Source organism: Cupressus sempervirens, chromosome 2 (genome assembly GCF_028749045.1).
Source record: "Cupressus sempervirens isolate cs-2001-9-10 chromosome 2, ASM2874904v1, whole genome shotgun sequence".
NCBI classification, from domain to species: domain Eukaryota; kingdom Viridiplantae; phylum Streptophyta; class Pinopsida; order Cupressales; family Cupressaceae; genus Cupressus; species Cupressus sempervirens.
The window spans coordinates 350,405,889-350,426,052 of record NC_143119.1 but is presented as its reverse complement, the minus strand read 5'-3'; the positions used below and the strand labels follow the sequence as shown (position 1 = coordinate 350,426,052).

Genomic DNA, 20,164 nt, shown 5'->3' with positions numbered 1-20,164 from the left:
CTTTGTGCTAAATTCACAAATGAATGATTGCTAAAGAAACTTATTAGCATCGCATGAGAAATTTTGTTATATTGGACCATTTTTCACGCTTCCTTATGATATAGGTAATGATTCTCCTCTTATTAGAAAAGACAAACAAGTCATTAGCTCTTATCTTGATTCATAGTTCAAGATATAATAAAGAGTTGGTTTGATAATTTCTGTCTCCAACCTGTAAGACTTACTAGCTCATGTTTACATTCTTTTCTAAGAAGCTCGAAACACCTTCTAACTATCCAATCCATTAAATTTATTAGGGTATGGGAATGTGTGATGACCCTGTTGGTTTAAGTCATGCACAGAAAGATATTATTTAATTATTATCATATTTATGATGACTTTAAACCTCATTATGATAGTTGAGCATCTAATAATGATGAGAAATCAAGAGATTACAACTTTATATATACACGTATTAAATGAAGATTGGAATAAACAAATGCATTCATCGTTTGTATTAACATTTCAAAATGATTCCCCACTGAACCTTCTAGGCAAACGATCACATTCAATTTTCATATTTAGGCATAGCAATAGAAGGATTAAATATTTGAGATACATTACATTTCTGATTAAGGGCTCTGTAGTTGACTTTTCTTTGAAATAGTTCTTTTTTCAATGTGTTAGCAATTGGGTGCATAAAAGGAGGGCCTTTGTAGACATTGTGTTTCAATGTTTCTCTTACTGTTTGTGCATGGTAATAGTAGATTAGCATAACAACAAATAAAAGAATGATTGCTCTTATATCTTTATATTATTGTTTGTTGAGGCGAATAGTGATTATTAGGGAAACTATTCATATCTATTGTTACAATCTCATGAAGGTGTTATGAGCATGATAAATGCCTCTTCATTTATGTCATTTGAATTCATAGATGGCTAGTGTAGTATATCTTATTTTTGTTTTCCTTGTGTTTACCAAATACATGAATTGTTTAACAATCAAAGAAATTTGTGTAACTAATTGATGAAGCGATTATGCACTCATTCTCGGATTTAGGTTTAAACATTTTATCACACTATCTCTTGAAAATCACAAGCTCTAGAATAATTTATTTCTTTGGTATTGAAATGATAGAATTGGAGGTATACTTTCATATTGTAACAATATGAATTTGCATTTAGGTTAAGTTGGAGTATAAATTTTGTATGAATTCGGTATTGATTGATAATGAGAAATTTATTCCATCAGGATAACTCATCTTGGCAGATGCAATAATATTAGTGTGAATTGTTCTCTTGATTTATCATGTTACGATCAATTATGTATGAACTTGAATTAGAATAGAAAATAGAGTTCACATACAAGGCTTTCTTGCAAGACTCTAAATATGTTAAGAGCTTGTGTTAATTGTGATTATGTTAAGTACTTGTGTTAGTTTTATTGTGATGCATGTTTCAAACTAGAGTATTTTGGTTTCAAACCTCCCAATAAGGGCTAAGTTCCTTTGTTAAAAGTAATGTTAATTCAGTAGGGGAGTTGTAGTTAAGAGCATTTCATTCTTTTGTCATTTTGAAATGCCATTTTTGAAATTGAATGATGTTTTGGTTGTTAAATTAATATTTGGGATAGCTTAAGAGGTGGTATTAAAATTGAAAGACCTATGTGCAGATAGGGAAAATATAGTATATGTTTATTCACATTTTACTCATTCTTAAGTTAATAATCATGTGCATACCATTGAGGATTGATTGCACTGTGATGTTTCATATTAAAATAATTAACCCTAAATTAACCACGTGTCAATATGGAGTGAATTCCATTGAATGGTAGAAAGTTGTAGAGATGGTTTTATTGTACAAATATGGTAAACCATGGGTGGATGGTAACTTTTTGATTATATGGTAGACAATGTGTTGCACAAATGCCATTACTGCTCATAGTTTTGCTTGGTTAGTCTTCCTCGATACTAGGTTGGGTATCTTTCATGTCAAAAGATTCCAAGGAAGCTTAACAGCTTCATGGTAGGGTGGTAAAGCACTCCTACAATAGACAGGTTTTGGAGCCTTATCAAATTGGTTGACATAATCGATACATCTTGGTATTCAGGCAACTGAATTATGGTTTCTTTTATACTTGAGCATATATGTATCATTTTTGTTAAATTTAATGATAATTAATTAACTAATGACTTTGACTCTCTTTGATTTCTGCATTTTATGGAGATTGTTGATGTGACATTGGTTTTGCAAGGAAACGTCTAAAGCCTAAACTAAAACGTAAATACTACCAAGGAAGACACACTATTTTTTTCCCATGTCTCCCTTGGTAGCCTATACGTTTTAGTTTAGGATTTATCCTTTATTGCAAGGGGGGTAGTCTTTACAAGTAATGATTTATATGGTTTAATATTCTTGCATTTATAAATTGATTATTTATAGAGTAGCAACTTACATATGTAATTTTTTTTTTGACGTTTGTGCTAGCATGATTGACTAATTTAAATAAACTATTGCACCTAATGAAAGGAATAGTTTTCCTACCCATGACTGAAACTAATAGCCTTGTGATAAACTCATTTTACTATGTACTATAATATTCAATAAATCATTATATAACAATTTTTAATTTTCCCAATATAAAAGTTCACGCAAAAAAGTGCACAGGATAGGTCGGTGGCGAGGAAAATGAAACCTTGAAATTCACAGCCCCAAATATCAAATACAATCCCAAAGATCGGTACATTATTTTCAAGTTAAAATCAAAAAAAAATAAAATTTGACGGTAATTTCATAAATTTACCCTTGCAAAAGTTGGGCTTGTGCCGTAAAAGTTCACGTGAAAAAGCGCACCGACTATCGAGGTAGGTAGCGAAGAAAACGAAGTTTTGGAATTCGCAGCAGTCCAAATTGTCTCTTTGATGACCACGTATAAGTTTCCATTTCTCAAAGCTGCCGAACAACTATTTACATAATAATTTCTGGGAGCCTCGAAGCTGCTTATCTTTGTTCGAGAGAACAAACTCGAAACCCTATCACCATCTTTCATATTAAAATCGCCGAATCAGGTGATGACGCGCAAAAGTCGAAGGTGACAGAGAAACGGATGCATGAATCTGATGACGCAATGGAGGCCTACACGTTTTAATGCAAGCGTTGGGACCGTATATGGACGCTCAGTCGAAAAAGACGCTACCTTTCCCTTTCCCTTCTACCAGATGCATTGCATTGTCCAATCACGTTAATGGAACATCTCCACTACAAAACCCTCTTCCTCCGGATTCCCTGCCGGGCTTCCTGTCGCAACTTGCCGGCGAACGGGAAAATAATTATTAAAATATATAATTTCCTGTGTCGGCTACAAAAACGCGGGCGATCCAGACATTGTTCAAATATTTCTTGAGCCTCAGCGTTGTGAAGGTTTTGCCTGCCGAGCTATTTGGTTTGAGAGTTCGTGACCTGCATTTGGTACGAAGGGAAGGGGAAAATGTGTGGTGGTGCAATCATCTCGGATTATATACCTACGAACCGATCTCGGGGAGTGACCGCCAAGGATCTCTGGCCGGACTTTGATCAGTTCTCTGACTTCATTAATGGCGTCAATAAGGCTTCTGAGAGTTTCGACAGCTTCTCTGATCATGATGATGATGACGATTCCGTGGGATTCGAGGATGAGCCCTGGTTTCAGCCTAAGCTGCGGGCTAAGGAGCCGCATAGGACTTCAGGTACCGTACAATATAGTTTTTGTGTAAGATTCGCTTCTTTTTGGATTTTTTTAAGTGGATGCTTTTGACATTTGCATGAATATTCGCTATTGGAGAGATATTTGCGTTTATACATTAGGTACAGTGAATTTTTGAACTGTAAATTACCGCTCTCTGTGGCGCGGCCAACAAATTTGAGGCAGTATTTACATACATGAGATCTGCGGAAACTTTTGAGTTTTTTGCTCCTTCTTTATTCCCTTTGAAATGTGTATGTCTATGGCACTGGTTTTCTTTTTTTAGTGTATCGTAATTTTTCGGAGCTTTCCGAAAAAATAGAAATAAATACCAGCACATATTATTTTGTTGGTTAAACTATTGAAACTTGAATCTTAATTCCAGATGCTTAATATATTAAAAGAAATTTAGAACCGCTGATCTTTACAATTTTCTGAACTTTTGTGTTCTCTAGGTTTTGGTAGAATTTTACACTAGGAAAATTACAGTAGTTCCATCTGTGTTGCCGCTTTACCAAGTCTACATCACGAGGCAGGTGCCGTACCTGCGATATATGCTCCTCACAATGCTTACATAATTAGGAACTTGGGAAATCTAGTAAAATGAGTAAGATTGCTTATATATCTAAGAGCTTCAGGAAAACCAGAAAAATGTGTAAGATTTGCTTAAATATCCAGGATCTTCAGCTAAATTAGAAAAAAAGATTAAGATATTTCATAAAAATACTTTTGACACTTTCCGAACCATTTTCCGTCACTGATTATCAGGATGATCATGAAGGGCGTGAAATATTTTTCCAAGTTGCATCCTAGCCATTATCTGTAGAAGTTTTGACTCTGATGCAAATGGATTACCGAAGCTCGAAATCTCCAACTAGAGCTATGTTTTATCCGTATAATTATTCCGGGACGATGATGCTAAACTGAAATTCCTTAATCTAAATAAGCCGGGAACTATATGATTATTGACGCAGCTAAACTCGCATTTTGCAGTCATAAGCTTGTATATTACAGTCAGAAAAAACTGCGACTAGAAATCTCAGAGTAAATATTTGCGGTAATAATTTTAAGTCAACATTACGGTTATATGTTATTACGATTATATGATATGACGCACAAGCATTCAGATGTTATACAGTTCCATCCCTGCTTATAAAAACCCAAGGAAATTAAAAGAATATTTCTTAATTCTGGATTCCCAATCTGCTAAGTAATTAGAGAGATATTCTTTAAGAATTGCACTTGCACAATACAAAATTATTTGTTAAGATTTTCAATGAGAGGTGAAATTATCTCATCTTATTCATCGCAAATGTTTTACATTTTTTTTCAGGAGGAAATAACTCTGTGAATTCTTCATTTAAACCGCTGGAATACGAAGGGGCTGCAGCGAAAACGGCAGGACGCAAGACAAAGAATTTGTACAGAGGTATCCGACAGCGCCCATGGGGGAAATGGGCTGCAGAGATAAGGGATCCGAAGAAGGGCGTGAGGGTTTGGCTAGGCACTTTTAACACTGCGGAGGAGGCAGCGAGGGCTTATGATTCAGCTGCCAGGAAGATCAGAGGAAAGAAAGCCAAGGTTAATTTCGACGAGGACTCGGCCCAAAGCAACAATAGACCCCAGGGGAGAGACAAAGACAAGGTTCAACGCAAGAAAACAAAGTCGTGTGGCCCGAAGACAGATTTTTTGCGGGATTTTAGAAAATCTAATTTCAAAAATGCCTTGAAGAGTAAAAATTTTGATATCAATCAAGGTTCTCTAAACCGTAAATGCGAAAGTATAGGGTATGTAGACGAAACTCCTTCGCATCCTGAGCCGGGGGGATATTGTCAAAGTTTTCCCGACAGCCAGCCAATGAAGTCTGCTGGTAAGAATCTCACGGGTGCTTTTGAAAACAAACCTGCTGTGTTTAATAGCTCCATGAACGGTAATTATGGAGGCGGGATGTATTTTGAATCAGAAACCAGCAGCGTATCCTTTGATGGTTCTCACATGCCATGGATACCTAATGCCACATCCCCTGATATTGAGTCAGCACAACAGAAATTCACTAGCTCCGGTGAGTCTGATCTTTCGGTTACCGGTGGTTCTGAGGACATACAGCATCCTCCAGTTGAGGACAAAACCGCACAAAATGGTGACATAAAATCAGAGCTGCAGCTGGTGGAGGATCTTCCATCTATGGAGCCCTACAACTGGTTATATCAGTTGCCGTATTTTGAAGGAAGTATGAACATGAACATGGATCAGTCACTGCAGGGTATGGTGATGGGTGAGGATAATGACAATTCTCTGCAGCTCTGGAGTTTTGATGCCGTGCATGTTTCGGACCCTGTTTATTGAGTGGGCCCTCGTTTGTTCTGTCTGTAAATATAATGTAGGAAATTGAGGAGACTTTTTTTAATAATACCCCCTCAGTGAAATAGGTAACTTGCTTTTTTTTGGCTTTTGGTTTGTTTGAAACTGCAGAATATATTTCCTGAGAGTTTTAGAAGTATTTGAATTAGGTTTAGGAGTTTAACATAAGAATCATACTAATAATGTCCTATATCTGATTGTGGAGAAAGTAGCTTGTCATCTTATGCTAGGTAAGTAAGTATGATCGCAAAGTTTAACTGTTACAGCTGGATCAGTCTAAATTACATGTGTCGTATAAGTTCGGGAGGTTCACTACTTATGGGGAATAAGTTTCAGTATTTAGATCTAGAGGTTAGATACTGACCGTTAAATGCTCTGTATGTGAAATAATGTTTCCTTGAACATATATGGATATGTTTTTGTGAATCGCATCCAAGGAACTACTGTACTTATGTAAATGAAGTGAAGTTGTTGGATGCTACATTCCGAATGTTTGATATTCTCTTACATATGCAGACTTTACGATACCAGGAGAAAGTAGTGACAAATGTTATATGTGATCTCTTGTGGTTTGTTTATCTGGTTATGTGCAGGAAATGCATGCTATATAAGTTGCTACTTTCATGCAGGTAAGTAAGCAATGATTGGGATAATCTCTATGGTAAATTTCTTTTTGATTTTCCTTTAAGTGTTGTCATGCTCTTCATAATGATACACAATGAATTCATCTAGAATAATGGCAGAGTTGTGTCAAATTTTCAGTAGTTTGTGCCGCACAGCTGACATGATTCAGATGCTTGTATATAACGAACAATTCTCAAGGTCTGCTGTTGGAGATAAACGTCCAAATTCAAATTATATCAAGAATATGATAAATAAGAGGTTAAGATCCTATTTTTTTTCTTATTGAAAACCCTTTTATATTCCCTTTAATTTTTGCTAAAGGTATGGATGAATATCCTTTCAAATAATGTTAATAATGATTAGGAGCTCTACACATTAGGATGATTATCTTTTAAGATTCAGAGACATAGAATTCATTGTGTCTCGTGATTGAGCATTCGAGTTAGGACCCCTTTCCCTGACCGACCGCTTTTGAGTATTTTCCATTCTCCAAACAACAAAGATCGCAATATTATATGATATGTATCCCCCAAAGTCCCTTTGATACAATGAAGTCCCTAGTGTTGCCTATGTCCCACTGAGAAAGTGGCAGCATCTTCCATTTTTTTTAGAAAGCATGCAGGAATGGTCGATAGCTTAGGCTTAATTTCTGAATGGAGGCATAGAACAGGCTCGCTCAACAACCCGAGTAAGGAAAGACACCGTTTGAGCTTCAATGGTGCTATTTAAGTAAAAAGTTCTTTGCTAGTTGAAGACTGCAAATTTTGGCAAATGGTATGGAAAAGCTGTATGCTAATTTAATGGGAAAGTTCTTACTGGCTCATGCTTGTAAAATTACAGTAGGCACCCTGTATCGGGAAAGTAAAAATTGATAGATTTTTTTTTTCTTTTATTTTGATTAAGTTAAATAGGTTATAGAGGGGTGTCTGAAATCCACCAGTTAACAACAAAAGATGATAAAAAGTTTAGAGCAAGCTACAAAACAACAATTAACAACAAGCTATATCAGGCCGCCATAATCAAACTAAAGAAAAAACAGCCACAAAGAGGAATAGGCAGGATAAAACAACCAAAAGCCAGGGGCAAGACAAAAAACCAGGAATGCCAATCAGGGCACTGTTTCTTTGATCAATGCTGCAGCCTTGGGCTCCAACTTTCCCATGGTCTCACCAGCAACAGTCATCAAATGAATGTCATCCGAAGAATCCTCCTCTTCCCTCTTCCTCTTGCCTGCTCTCCTTCTGTTGCTTGGGCTCTCTGCCAGTAGGTAGTCATCTTCTTCAGTGTCCCTGATATCCTCATTGTCCTTATCCTCTTTCCCCTAGTGCTTTCCTTCATCATTGAATCCAGCTATTTTATATTATCATTCAAACCTTTGATAATGTTGAGGCTCTGGTTAGCCGAGCCGTGGAGGGTGCTCTCCATCCTTTCCACTCTTTCTTCCATCTTGGTTGCCCTTGCATCCAACTCGCTAATTCTGTTAGTCCCATCCTCCCCTTCCTTTCCTGCCCCTACATCCTGATCTTAATCTCTTCTTTTTCATGAAAAATCCACTTAATAGACCGGAAATTGTCCACCATACTGTTGCGGGCATTGTTTAGGAGGTTCATCCCCACCTCTTTTGCATTATTGCTTAGAATCACCAAAGCCAGGTTGATGAGTTCCTCTAAACGAATCCTATCATCACTTCCCTCCAAGACCTCCACCTGGATATGTTCTCTCACCAGGCCCATTTTTGTTGTACTAGTAACAAAGTTCCTCCAAGCTGTTCTCCTGCCCTTAGCACCAGGAGTACAAGTGGGTTTTTTCGAACCGTAATCGTCTTTACCCTCCTCCTAAGCATCGGGACGGGTCTCCTTTCCCTTACCATGCGCCTTCTCAGCTTCCTTATCTCCTCCTCTCCTCCTTTTGTCGGGGCTGTCATCCTTGTTGCTTTCCTGTACCTTACTGGTACCTGCGTCTTTCACATCATCCTCATCATCCATTTCCATCCCCTCTTCCTCAATTTTTTGGCATTCAAATATAAAGCAAAATGAAAATTGATTAATTTTTTGGCTTTCAAATATAAATCTGGAATGGATCTTAGGATGTCCAGGATAAGGTAAGGGTTAATTGTAATTTCTTGATATCCCTTTCGCTTCATAGTGCTAGCAAGTATTTTGATCCAACTGCCAGATGCATCCAGTCTGTTTTGATAAAACATCACATACTAAGACTTGATTTCTATACTAAAAGTATTAAATAATTAAAATTCACTTATTTTTACAAGCTTAATTTCTTCCTTACTAGTGACTGGAAAAAACTAGGTGACTGCAATACATAGCTTCCTTAGTAGCGACCGGAGAAAACTAGGTGACTGCAATACAAATGCTATGCGATTGACTTTTGTACCTACCTTACTCTATGTTCCAACATAGAAAGCTTTGGAGCTTTGATTGGTTCTAGTATTATTTCTTTTAAGAACAATCTCTGCTGTCTATAACACCTTTTGATATTTCGTCAAGCACTGCATATCCGCCTGTGGCTATACAGCCACGAAAATGCACTTCCTTTACATTGCTTTTTCCAACTTTTCAAAAAAAATTCCGAGTCCTCTCCTTCGTAAGAAAGTGCATTTTCGTATCTGTATAGACGCTGCCCTGCATATCCTTAATCATCACTTCTCAAAACAGTGGCCTCTGACTAGTAAACACCTTCTACTGACATTTCCTCAAGCATTGCTTGCTTTTATTATTCATTCTTCAAAAGAATGACCAATTTCTGTGCTACACTCTTTTTATATCTCCTCAAAAGGGTTTTTAAACATCAATTTGGTGAAGAATTGAATTGGTTTTTACAAAGAATGGTTGAAGAGATCGAAAAAGGTGTTGTAGACACATCAGCCACTCTTGTAAAAACCATTTTAATTCTTCAGTATATTTCTATTAAAAAGCTGTTAAGTCATTCTTTTGAAATATCAATGTGATCAGGTTATCAGATTTTTACAGTTTATGTTAGAAATCTGTTGAGTCTTTCTCTTGAAAAATCAATGTTATCAGATTCTTACAGTTCAATGTTAATATCATCTAATTACAGTTCAATGTTAATATCATTTAATTATTTTTAGATTTAATTGACATTTTTATCATCAATGTTTTGAATCAAACTGACGATGTTTAGAAATGTTAAAAATCTCAGTTGAATCTATAAGCAACCAAACGATAATAATATCTATATGACATTTCTTAAGCGTTGCACTGTTAAATCTTCCTTAATGAGAATGGTACTCTATATGCTATAATTTTTGCGCTTCTTTCAAAGGAAAATTACAATAGATTTTGAGGATGAATTTAGTGGTTGATGCTTTAGGCGCTTCTCTAGAAACTGCTGGCTGTATTTTGACATATATTTGAATATCTGGCAAATGAAGAGAAAATTCTAAAAACGGAACTTAAAATCGTCCTCCCATACTTATGCGGACCTCTGGTGATAGATTCATGTTCTTCATTTACGCCGTCCATAAGCTTTAAGGAAATTTCCACTTGGTTATTTCCAGTTGATTACTACTCTAGTGTAAGAACAGTATCAAAATAGACGCACAATGCTATTCTCAAGATTGTTGGAAAACCGGTACATTGAAGATCCAGGTTAGATCAGATTTTCACAATTCATTAAAATTGTTTTTAATTGTTTTTGGATTAGATTATTTTCACAATTCATTAAAATTGTTTTTAATTGTTTTTGGATTAGATTGTGTTGGGATTTTTTACCATCAATGTTTTGAATCACACTACATGATTCATCATCCCAACACAATATTTTGCCGCTCTTGCTCTCTCATCCTGATGATGAATCACGTAGTGTGATTCGAAATATTGATGGTAAAAAGTTCCAACACAATCTAATCCAAAAACAATTAAAAACAATATTATATAATCTTCAAACAGCACATCTTACCCACAGATGAACTGGGCCAAGATGCACTCCACACCTTAACAAATTCAAATTACAATGAAAGAAGATACATAGATTCCCTTCAATTAGAATGAAATTAATGCCATTCCAAAGCAGATTTCGGAAAAAACTCAATATGACAAGAGCGCATTGGATATTGAGTTTAAAAACATAGCACATTGTTTGTGATGGCAAGTTTAAAGCATATAATTTCTTTATTATAATTTAAAAAAAAAATATTGCAGTGAGAAGATGCTTAATATTATGTAGTTTATGTTGAAATTTTTGAGGACATAATAAAAATAACAAGAGTTATGTAAAGCTTGAGTCCTTCAGTAAGAAATTTTAAAATAGAATAAGATACAATCTAAAATGATCTACTGTAAAGCAGGTGTGGAATTTTTTAAAAAAAATTGATTGTCAATTTTTTTGAGTTTTATGATAATTTGAAAGATCATTTTAAATTTAAATATTTTATAAATGAGATTAACAAATATTAATTAATAATATGTGCAAATTTTTTAATGAATAACTTAAAATTATAAATTATAAATAGATACAAAAAATTCAAATAAAACAAGAAGTTTCTAAATTAGTAATATAATAATATATATAAATTATTTTAAAAATTCATTATATTCTTATTTCAACAAAGATTTTGAATTAATATAAATATACAATCATCAAAATAGAAACAAACAAAACATAGAAACATATTGTAATATTCTAAAATTGGCACATTGCCATATTAACCAACTTTGGTTTATTCAATTATTCTTAGGTCCTATTAAATTAGACAATTCTAATTTTGATAATCATTACTTGACTTAGGTGTCAAATGTAGAAAATCTTAATTTGCATTAATCACATTATTTACTTAATTTCGAAGTATCGACTCAAATTAGTTACATAAACCTATTGATTTAACTTAATTATAAGTGTTCTACTTTAATTAAATTAAAATAACCTTTTTAGCTAATGTACAAAGGAATTAAATACATTTAATTTAATAAGATAGTTCCTCTTTTTAATTATTGAATTTAATTATTCAATTAATTAAAGTTATCAATTTATAAAGACATTTTATTTTATTAAATTAAATATTCTTGAAAAGGGATTAATTCCTTTTATCATTCAAAAGACAATCAATTAACTCCTTTTATCACTCAAAAGGCAGCTAGTCAGCACCTTTTATTACCCAAAGACAGATAGTTAGCTCCTTTTATCACTCAAAAGACAATCGATTAACTCCTTTTATCACTCAAAAGGCAGCCAGTCAACACTTTTTATTACCCAAAGACAAACAGTTAGCTCCTTTTATCACTCAAAAGGCAGCTAGTTAGCTCTTTTTATTGCTCGAAAGGCAGTTAGTCAGCTCCTTTTATCACTCAAAGGCAACTAGTTAACTCCTTTTTCATGAGGAAGTTTCCTTTATGACTGACTCTCCTCTTCAATCTTGATCGTCCATTCCGATTAATCTCGATTGCCGATCACCTCTTGGATTCTATAAAAGAAGCTATCCATTCCTCATTACAAAGGTTGAAAATTGAGAATTTGCGTCAAACTTATGCAGAAATATTGACTCAATTTATTCTTGCATTCTTAGTTTAATTCTTACATTGCAATCTCATATTAGCTTAAAAATGCATTCTTTTAGCATAGCATGTTTCTTCATTTCTTAGATTAACAATTGCATCTCTCATCTAGATTAATTGCACTTTCATTTAGTTACATAAATCATTTGTTCTAGAGGTGTGGTTGCCCACTTCTCGTTCTGAAAGTAAAGACACAATCCTTCTAGTTAGAAGGCAACAAGTCGCTCTGTTAGAATTTTTGAATAAATAATCCAATGTTTATTTTAGGATAATCTTGTAGGTAATGACCATGTTCAAGTGTTTGTTTCTAATGCTCGCATTTCACACATTTTTAGTGCCCATTGTGGGGTAGGAAAAATCAATTATTCTGGCCTCATTTTCTATATTTTTTGCATTTTTTTTTATTGTTCTGTTGCATTTGTTCATATAGGTTTCCAATTTTTCGTGCGAGAAATCTCATTTTCACGTGAGGACTTGAAGATTTCACATTTTTCTCTACACTTTCTTGTGCAAAAAAGTACATAAACGCATGTTTTCTTGCACAGTACACTCTATTTCTTCGTGCAGGTCTATGCAAGATTTCGCACGAAATTCTGTAGCAGCACACTTTTCAAATTATAATTTTTAATGATGTTTTGACTAACAGTTTTCCTCTAAAGTATATTTTTCGGATTTTTGTTTTTCTGCAACATAACAATAGTTTGCAGGACATTTATATATATTTTTAAAAGTATAAAACAAATTTTGACTTTTGATGTTTTTATACATTTTGACTTATTCTAAGTTGTTTTATAGGTATAAAAAAGAACAAAAAAGTTAAATTTTATTTTCCCATAGTTAAACTTATGTTTGACTAATGGTGTTTTCTGAAGCATCTTAAAACTGATTTTTGGTTTTTAACAGCTTAACAGTGGTTTGCAAGACGCTTGTCAAAGATACGCATGATGAAGACTTGTTTCAAAACCACATAAATGTTGTCTTCTTTATTTACTTTTCACACATAGTATAAATAGGGCTTGTGAACTTCATAGGGTGCAAGATAGGGGAATAGGGGAGTATGTTCTTTACCACTTGGAGGTCTTGACCAAGGGTAAATCAAAAACTTAAGGGCCTTTGAAAGATGACATCTGAGAGAGGCAAGCAAGTTAGTGGTTCTCCCAAACGAAGCTTTTAATGAAGAGATGATGATTTCCTTTTAGGGGATCAAAGTCTTGGAATAGGCCAAGGTGGGATCAATTAAGCTAACTCTATGATTAACATGTCGTGTGTTTGGGTGAGGAAATGAGGTAGAGGAGTATGCTCTTTCCCCTTGAGGGAAATCATAAACTTTTGACCCTTAGATCCGAACCACTAGTTCGAGTCAATCTTATAGAGGCCTTGTTAGAGTGATCCAACCTCTGGGGATGACCCAAGTGAGCACACTCCTTTTGCCGGAGATTCCACCTCACTATAATAAAGAAGCTTTGTTGAGCGAAAGACTCCAAAGCCATATTAATTTCCTCTTCTTCATTCTGATATCACATATCAAGAAGAGGCTCTGTAAATTGCATTGGTCGACGTTGGCCCTAGTGTTGCTAGTCAAGTGTGTGCACTTATAGATGTTGGTGTGGGCTGCTAGCCTCAACTTCACTTGTGAAGCCACCGAGGATTAGTATGAATGGAAGCCAAGTAAAAACTTCTTAGTTAGTTGCTACCCGGTTCACCTCCGAAAGGAGGCATAATCTTTGTATAAGGAGGGGGAAGAATATCTCCTGTAGAACTCACCATAGGCATGCAACTGGGCGTTGGAAGGTGGTATACGCACTTGACCCCTACCACAAGGGTGTTCATTTAGCATATATGTTATTGAGCCCTTTGAATACACCAAAAACATGGGCACCCTCTAGGGGGTGACACAGTTGTGTGAGGTGCACGCATGCAGATAAGTTGTGGGACAAAGCTTTTGCCTTCTCTACCAATTTTTTGTTTTAGGGATAAAAGCGTGTTTGTTATTGAGTCTTTAAACATTGTCCAAACTTGTCAAACAAACTAAACATCAAGACTCCCCCACCCCTCCGAGTTGCTTTGTCTTCGGTTGGGTTGTTTGAAACTACTGCTTGCTTCCCGTGTTTATTTGAAAACCAACAATCTTGTTCAAAACAACCAAAATGTAGTGCCTTCCCTCGTTCACATCTTTTCTGGACATTGTTGTTGTTATTATCAAACTATGATAGACTAGTTTTATGTTGATGGATTAGTGGTATTGTTTTGAGACTATCAGACATTATGTTATGGATTTAGTTGGTATATGATGAGATCATTTAGACTTTACATTTCATGTATGCATGATGATCATTATATTGCTTTCAGTTATTGTTGATGATTAGTTAGATGGTTTATTATCTCATGTGTTTTATTATGGATACTTACCCCATACTTGCATGTGTATGGTGTGCGTGTTTTCTTATTGTATGGTGTTTCTGATATGGTTAAGGAAGGGAGTCGTAGTCATCTGCTTAGTCGAGATCTACACGATGCACCACTTCCTGCCATTGCCTGTTTAGCTTAGCATTATATATATTGTATGTACATGCATGATTTTTCTGCAGGTTGCAGGTACCGGGTATTGACTTCCCTAAATTGCCAGGATGAGCGTACCCTATTATACTATCTCAATGATAAGAGAAGGGAGATAAACTCTCAAGTCCAAATCCCAAACTCTTAAACCAATTGTCCTAGTGAGGTAGGACAAGTATTTGGATATTTTACCCACCGAATGTGTCAGATGACATATTTCGTGATTTTTAACCCCTTAGATTGATTTTGTGTGAATTGCTCTATGATGGGTTTTCATATTTTATCTTGGAGGTCTATGGTGAATTTTCAATTAATTAAAGTCTTAATAAATAGATTTAATTAATTAATTAATTATTTTGGAGAAAATTAATATAAAATATCATGATATTTGATATTTTGATTATAATTAATTAAATGTGAATTAATTGAGGAAAAAGGATTAAATAAAAGAAAATTAGAAATTAAAATTAATAAGAATTATAAATAATAATAAAAGTAATAAATAAATAATAATAATAAAAGTTATAAAAATTAAAATGAAAGTTATAAAAATTTAAATAGAAATTATATAAAGAGTAAATTGGAGTTATAAGCTTGCCTAGGAGTTAACGCACCTTTCTATTTCTCTTATGTCAACAACATGGAGGTTAGTGCATCAATTAAGCACATGGTGTCTACAACCTTATGATTCATCTAGAAGGTTGGAAAAGACATATGCTTAGTTGGTGACACCTTCTAGCTGTTTCTAGAGGCATTCTAAGTGTTTCCTGAGAGCTCTTTATATTCAGGCATTCCTAGAAGCTTAGAGATAGCGTTTGGAGAGCAATTGGAGCATTGGAGAACTCGAGAACTCTGAAGAAGGGAGGAGCTTGCTCTGCGAATTTTCTAAGGAAGAGCGAATTAGCATCAGAATTCGGGTAGATTCTTGTGGTTTTTCTTATGCTATTTTTGCATCTTGCATTCCTTGTCTTCTTCGTGTCTTCCATATGTTTTCTAAATATTTTTCTATTTAATTGTATGCATTCTCAATATGGGTAGTTACATTTATTTGAGAATCTTATATGCATAGATTGAAAAGAACACGGGGCTAGGGTTTAAATTGTAGCCAAGCCATTAGATAAATTATTGGATAAATTTGAGATCAAAAGTTTATAGGAAAATTCTAAAAATTGAAATTTTTAAATAAACTGTGTATATACATGTTTATATTTTTTAATCTGCACACACACACACACACACACACACATATTTACCTTAATATATATATACACATACATACATATGTATATATACATATATATTTATTTAATTAAAGGTCGAATATCATACTATTGATCGAATACGTTTTAAAAACGTTAAACTTTGTTAAAATCGAAATCGCATATAATAATCGGCGAATGAAATCGCTTATGCAATTTAAAAGAAAGTAATATGCATAAAATGGGGGGGGGACGAGACCTGCGCCCCCGTGCCCACTGTGGTCACAGTGTACCAGCTGTCGCAGGTATTGCGACGACAGGGGTACATAGTACCCACTGACGTCACAGGCCCTGCGATCGCAGGGTCCTGCGTACCGCCGGTGGTACATACTTATGTATATGTGTTATAACAGTCATTTCATATGAAATCGATTTTTATTGTTATTAAATTTTCATATGTTATATTGTATCAGTCGAAATTATTAATTCAATTTTATAAAATGCAATAATAATAATTATTTATATATTTATATATGTATGTATATATATATCTATATATATATATACATATATACATATATATATATATATACACACATATATACATATATATATATATATATACATATATATATCTATATATATATATATGTATGTATATATACATATATATATGTATATATATATACATATATATATATATATATGTATATATATACATATATATATATATATATGTAATATGTAATATGTAAATATGTTATTACTAAATTTGAATTATTATTATATATTTGATAAATGATTTATATCAAAGGTTCATTTTTATAATGGTGAACTCTTGTATAATTTTCAACTAATAAGATTTAATTAATTATTTTAAATTATTAAATAAAGTATATGAAATTTAATTGATAGTTTGGTGGGGGACGTTTTCAAACAAATATTATAATTGGAAAATGGATTTTAGTCCTATTGAGGAAAACTTTTATCCATCCAAAACAATACATGTGTTAGAAAAAAAAAATGTACAAAATGTTCCTTCATTCATTCTCTACATTTAAATTCAAGTTTGTAAATTTAGCAAAATCAAAACATGTGTTTACATTGTGTATTCTTTATGCTATTGTTTTGGATTTTGGGTTGACTAGTGTTGACCAGTTATAGGACGTCTACCAGAGGCTTGGGGGTTATGTGATTGTGATGTCATGATGATGTTTTAATCTCAATCTTTATAAACCCAACCATGGTTATGTGATGGAATGCTCTATGAAATGTGTGTAATTACTGATTGTTATAGTTGAGATTCTTATGTATGAGACACTTGACTTAACCATTTTTGGTTCTTCGATCAATTATCCTTGGTTATTTTTTAGTCGCCATGATGGGACTGTAATGTGGATTTATTTTTGATGTTGTGACATGTTTTAACTCAACCATTTTGGAGTCTTCGATCAGTATGATTGAGATATATTTTGGTTATTGAGAACCAATGGATATTTTTTATTATCAGTGATACTTCAGTTGCCAATAGAGAGCTGTTGTGATCATGATTTTCTATGGATGATTGCTCATGGAGATTTGATGCTTTTATGCATATTTGATGATTTTATTATGGATTATCTTTTGTGGTTTTGAGATTTATGATTCCATGAGCTTAGGGTAGGATATATGCATGTAGTGTCAGGAAGTGGCTTGCAATGGGGGCCGGGGCCCTAAGAGGCTGCCAGGGTAACTCATTGTAAGTTGGATTAATAAGTGAAAACATTCACACCTAATACTAATTGAATGAATCTAAAAAGATAAGTGTTTTGTTCTCGCCCATGCCTTGAGTGCTTGTATAGACTAGGATGGGAGTAGAGAGAACGCATGGTTGCGACCTTATATTCCATAGTATGCCTCGTCAGTATGAGAGGATACTAGTGGCCGCATGAGATCAATATGGACCGGTGGAGTTTAGCTAACTGACAGGGTAACTTGTACGTGATAAATGCGATGACACTTTCCCGCTTGCATAGTAGGTTCCTACATGTCATTGTGTGCCTCTGGGATTAGATGTCAGTTTTGTGATTGGAACCTTTGAGTTAGTATACTTTTAGGATTCCTAGACTTATAGAGATTTATGCTATGTGTTATTGGATAGCCTGTTTAGGACTTGAGATTATCTCCTCAGCACAGTGGGAGTGGACCACTTAGGTACCACGCGGTCGGGTGGTAGTGTTTTTTCACTCTTATCATTTGAGATTTATTGAGACATCATGGTTGATGCATCCTTCATGATGGTGGATATGTATCCTTTCATTGATGATTAGTATATGTTAGATGATGTTATCTTATGCTTATATTTGCATGTTAGATTACTTTCTGCATATGATATAGAATATGTTAGGAGTGACATTCCTACTATGTTAATACCGATGATCTCTTCGGTGATTTGGAATGTTATGTACGGAGGGATGGCTAGGGCCCACGATGGTCTAACGATGCTATTAATGGTTGGGAGGAACCGTGCACTTAGTTTATTATGTTTAATTTTTTATGATGGATGTATATCTTCTATGATCATGTATCATGTGTATCACGTGATTATCTTTACTTTGATGTATCATGGATTAGAATAGGATGATGTACTTTATTCTACATATGTATATTCTTTTAAGCTTTTCATACCCTGTGACATGTATAGTGGATGATTGAGCATTTGGAAATGTAATGTATAAACATTGGACTTATCATTGTTATTTCATGTGGTTGTTATATTAGATAGATTCAATAATGTTAGTTGATTCAGATGTTATTCAACATTAAGGGATCTTTAAAGAATGTAATCTGTTATGTATGTTATGTTTACTTTCAGATAGACATTGCTATTGCTTCCGTTATTGTGCATAAGTTATATGTGGTATTTACTTTCATATTTAAAAAAATAAAAATAAAAAATGCTACCAAACTTAGTGAAATTTTAGGTTAATTCTTTGGATCCCTTGGTGGGGCATTACACAAAATGTTATTCAAAACTTGAAAAAAGTCTTACTACCTGTTTGAAATCTGTTAAAACAACCAACAATCTATCCAGAACAGTCTGAAACTTGCAAAAATCTCTTTGAAATTCAGTATCTTGTCTATTAGAGCTACCTGCACTCTAAATCTGGTATGTTATTTGCAACATTTTACCTCTTTTATGTCTACAAACAATGTCAAACAACGACTTCTTGCTTAGTTAATGACTTGCAACCTACACATAAACTAGTCTTGTCTCTTGTTCACTTTGTCTTTGGTATTTGGTGCTTGTCATGATAGTCATAATCTTTGACTGTTCTAGCCATTACTCAGATGAATTCTACCTTAGTATACAGTACCCTTATCTTGCTTTGTTTTTGAGACTATGTTCTAGCGTGGTCCTTGCTTAAGCTTTTTCTTTTTCTCCTTGTCTATGACTGTGGCAACAAGAAGTGACAACATGTTTTATCCCCAAAGACGTAGACGAGGTAGAGCTAGGGGTACTAATCGTGGCAGAGGTCACTCTTTAGTCCATACACAGTCTATCTCTAGTTCATCTAGTGAGGAATCTTCATGATCCCCCTCACTTGTCAAATCATCTCATGTTTGGAGAACATTCTCTATAAACTTACAACAAATCAGGAACCCCTTGTATCAAGAGGATCCTGAAACTATCAAAGGTCATACATCTCCAAACAAGACAACTAAATCCTTATTTAGACAACTTTTTCAACAAACATATACTGAAACTTATCACATCCCTAAAATGGCTGAACTAGAACTAGAACATGGAGAACATAATAGAGACCAAGATCAACACAGGATTGAAAGAGATTGGGAACCTTTTACTGATGAGAATGAAGAAGAGGTAGAAATACTCCTTGAGCATATCGAAAAATGTCGTAAAGACAAAAACTTCCATAAGGTCATGGAGATCTTTCTTCATGAAGAGAAAGAGAAATACTTTCTCAAACTTGCCCAAGAGGGAGCCAAGCTACCTCATCACTTTAACATTGAAACTATCATTACACATGAAGAGGAAACTGAGACTTCCAAATTGTAAAAGCAATTGAAAATCATGCAAGAACAGTTAGCTCTAATGATGCGTGATAAGGAAAAACTTTATTTCCTTTTGACAAGAGTATAGACACACCTCCTTTTCCAAGAGGAGTTGAGTTGCCTAAGTATGATAAATACTT

At 34.3% G+C, this 20,164-nt stretch overlaps 1 protein-coding gene and 1 long non-coding RNA gene across 2 annotated transcripts; both read left to right on the top strand.

Annotated features, from left to right (window-relative positions):
- The first annotated feature begins 3,369 nt into the window (after positions 1-3,369).
- LOC149572585 (ethylene-responsive transcription factor RAP2-2-like) lies at positions 3,370-6,542 on the top strand. The gene is made up of 2 exons (XM_089813678.1): positions 3,370-3,704; positions 5,034-6,542. Exons 1-2 carry the CDS (start codon positions 3,467-3,469, stop codon positions 6,044-6,046), a joined length of 1,251 nt encoding a protein of 416 aa, XP_089669804.1. The 5' UTR covers positions 3,370-3,466; the 3' UTR covers positions 6,047-6,542.
- Positions 6,543-6,550: 8 nt separating this feature from the next.
- LOC149572584 (uncharacterized) lies at positions 6,551-15,009 on the top strand. The gene is made up of 2 exons (XR_016359937.1): positions 6,551-6,690; positions 12,644-15,009. It is a non-coding gene; the product is annotated as an uncharacterized LOC149572584 (long non-coding RNA).
- Positions 15,010-20,164: the final 5,155 nt, after the last annotated feature.

Excerpts from the sequence above, each read along its gene's own strand:
- LOC149572585 (XM_089813678.1), top strand. The coding sequence starts at position 3,467 with ATGTGTGGTGGTGCAATCATCTCGGATTATATACCTACGAACCGATCT. Across the intron at positions 3,705-5,033 it reads GGAGCCGCATAGGACTTCAG|GAGGAAATAACTCTGTGAAT; the intron begins GTACCGTACAAT and ends ATTTTTTTTCAG.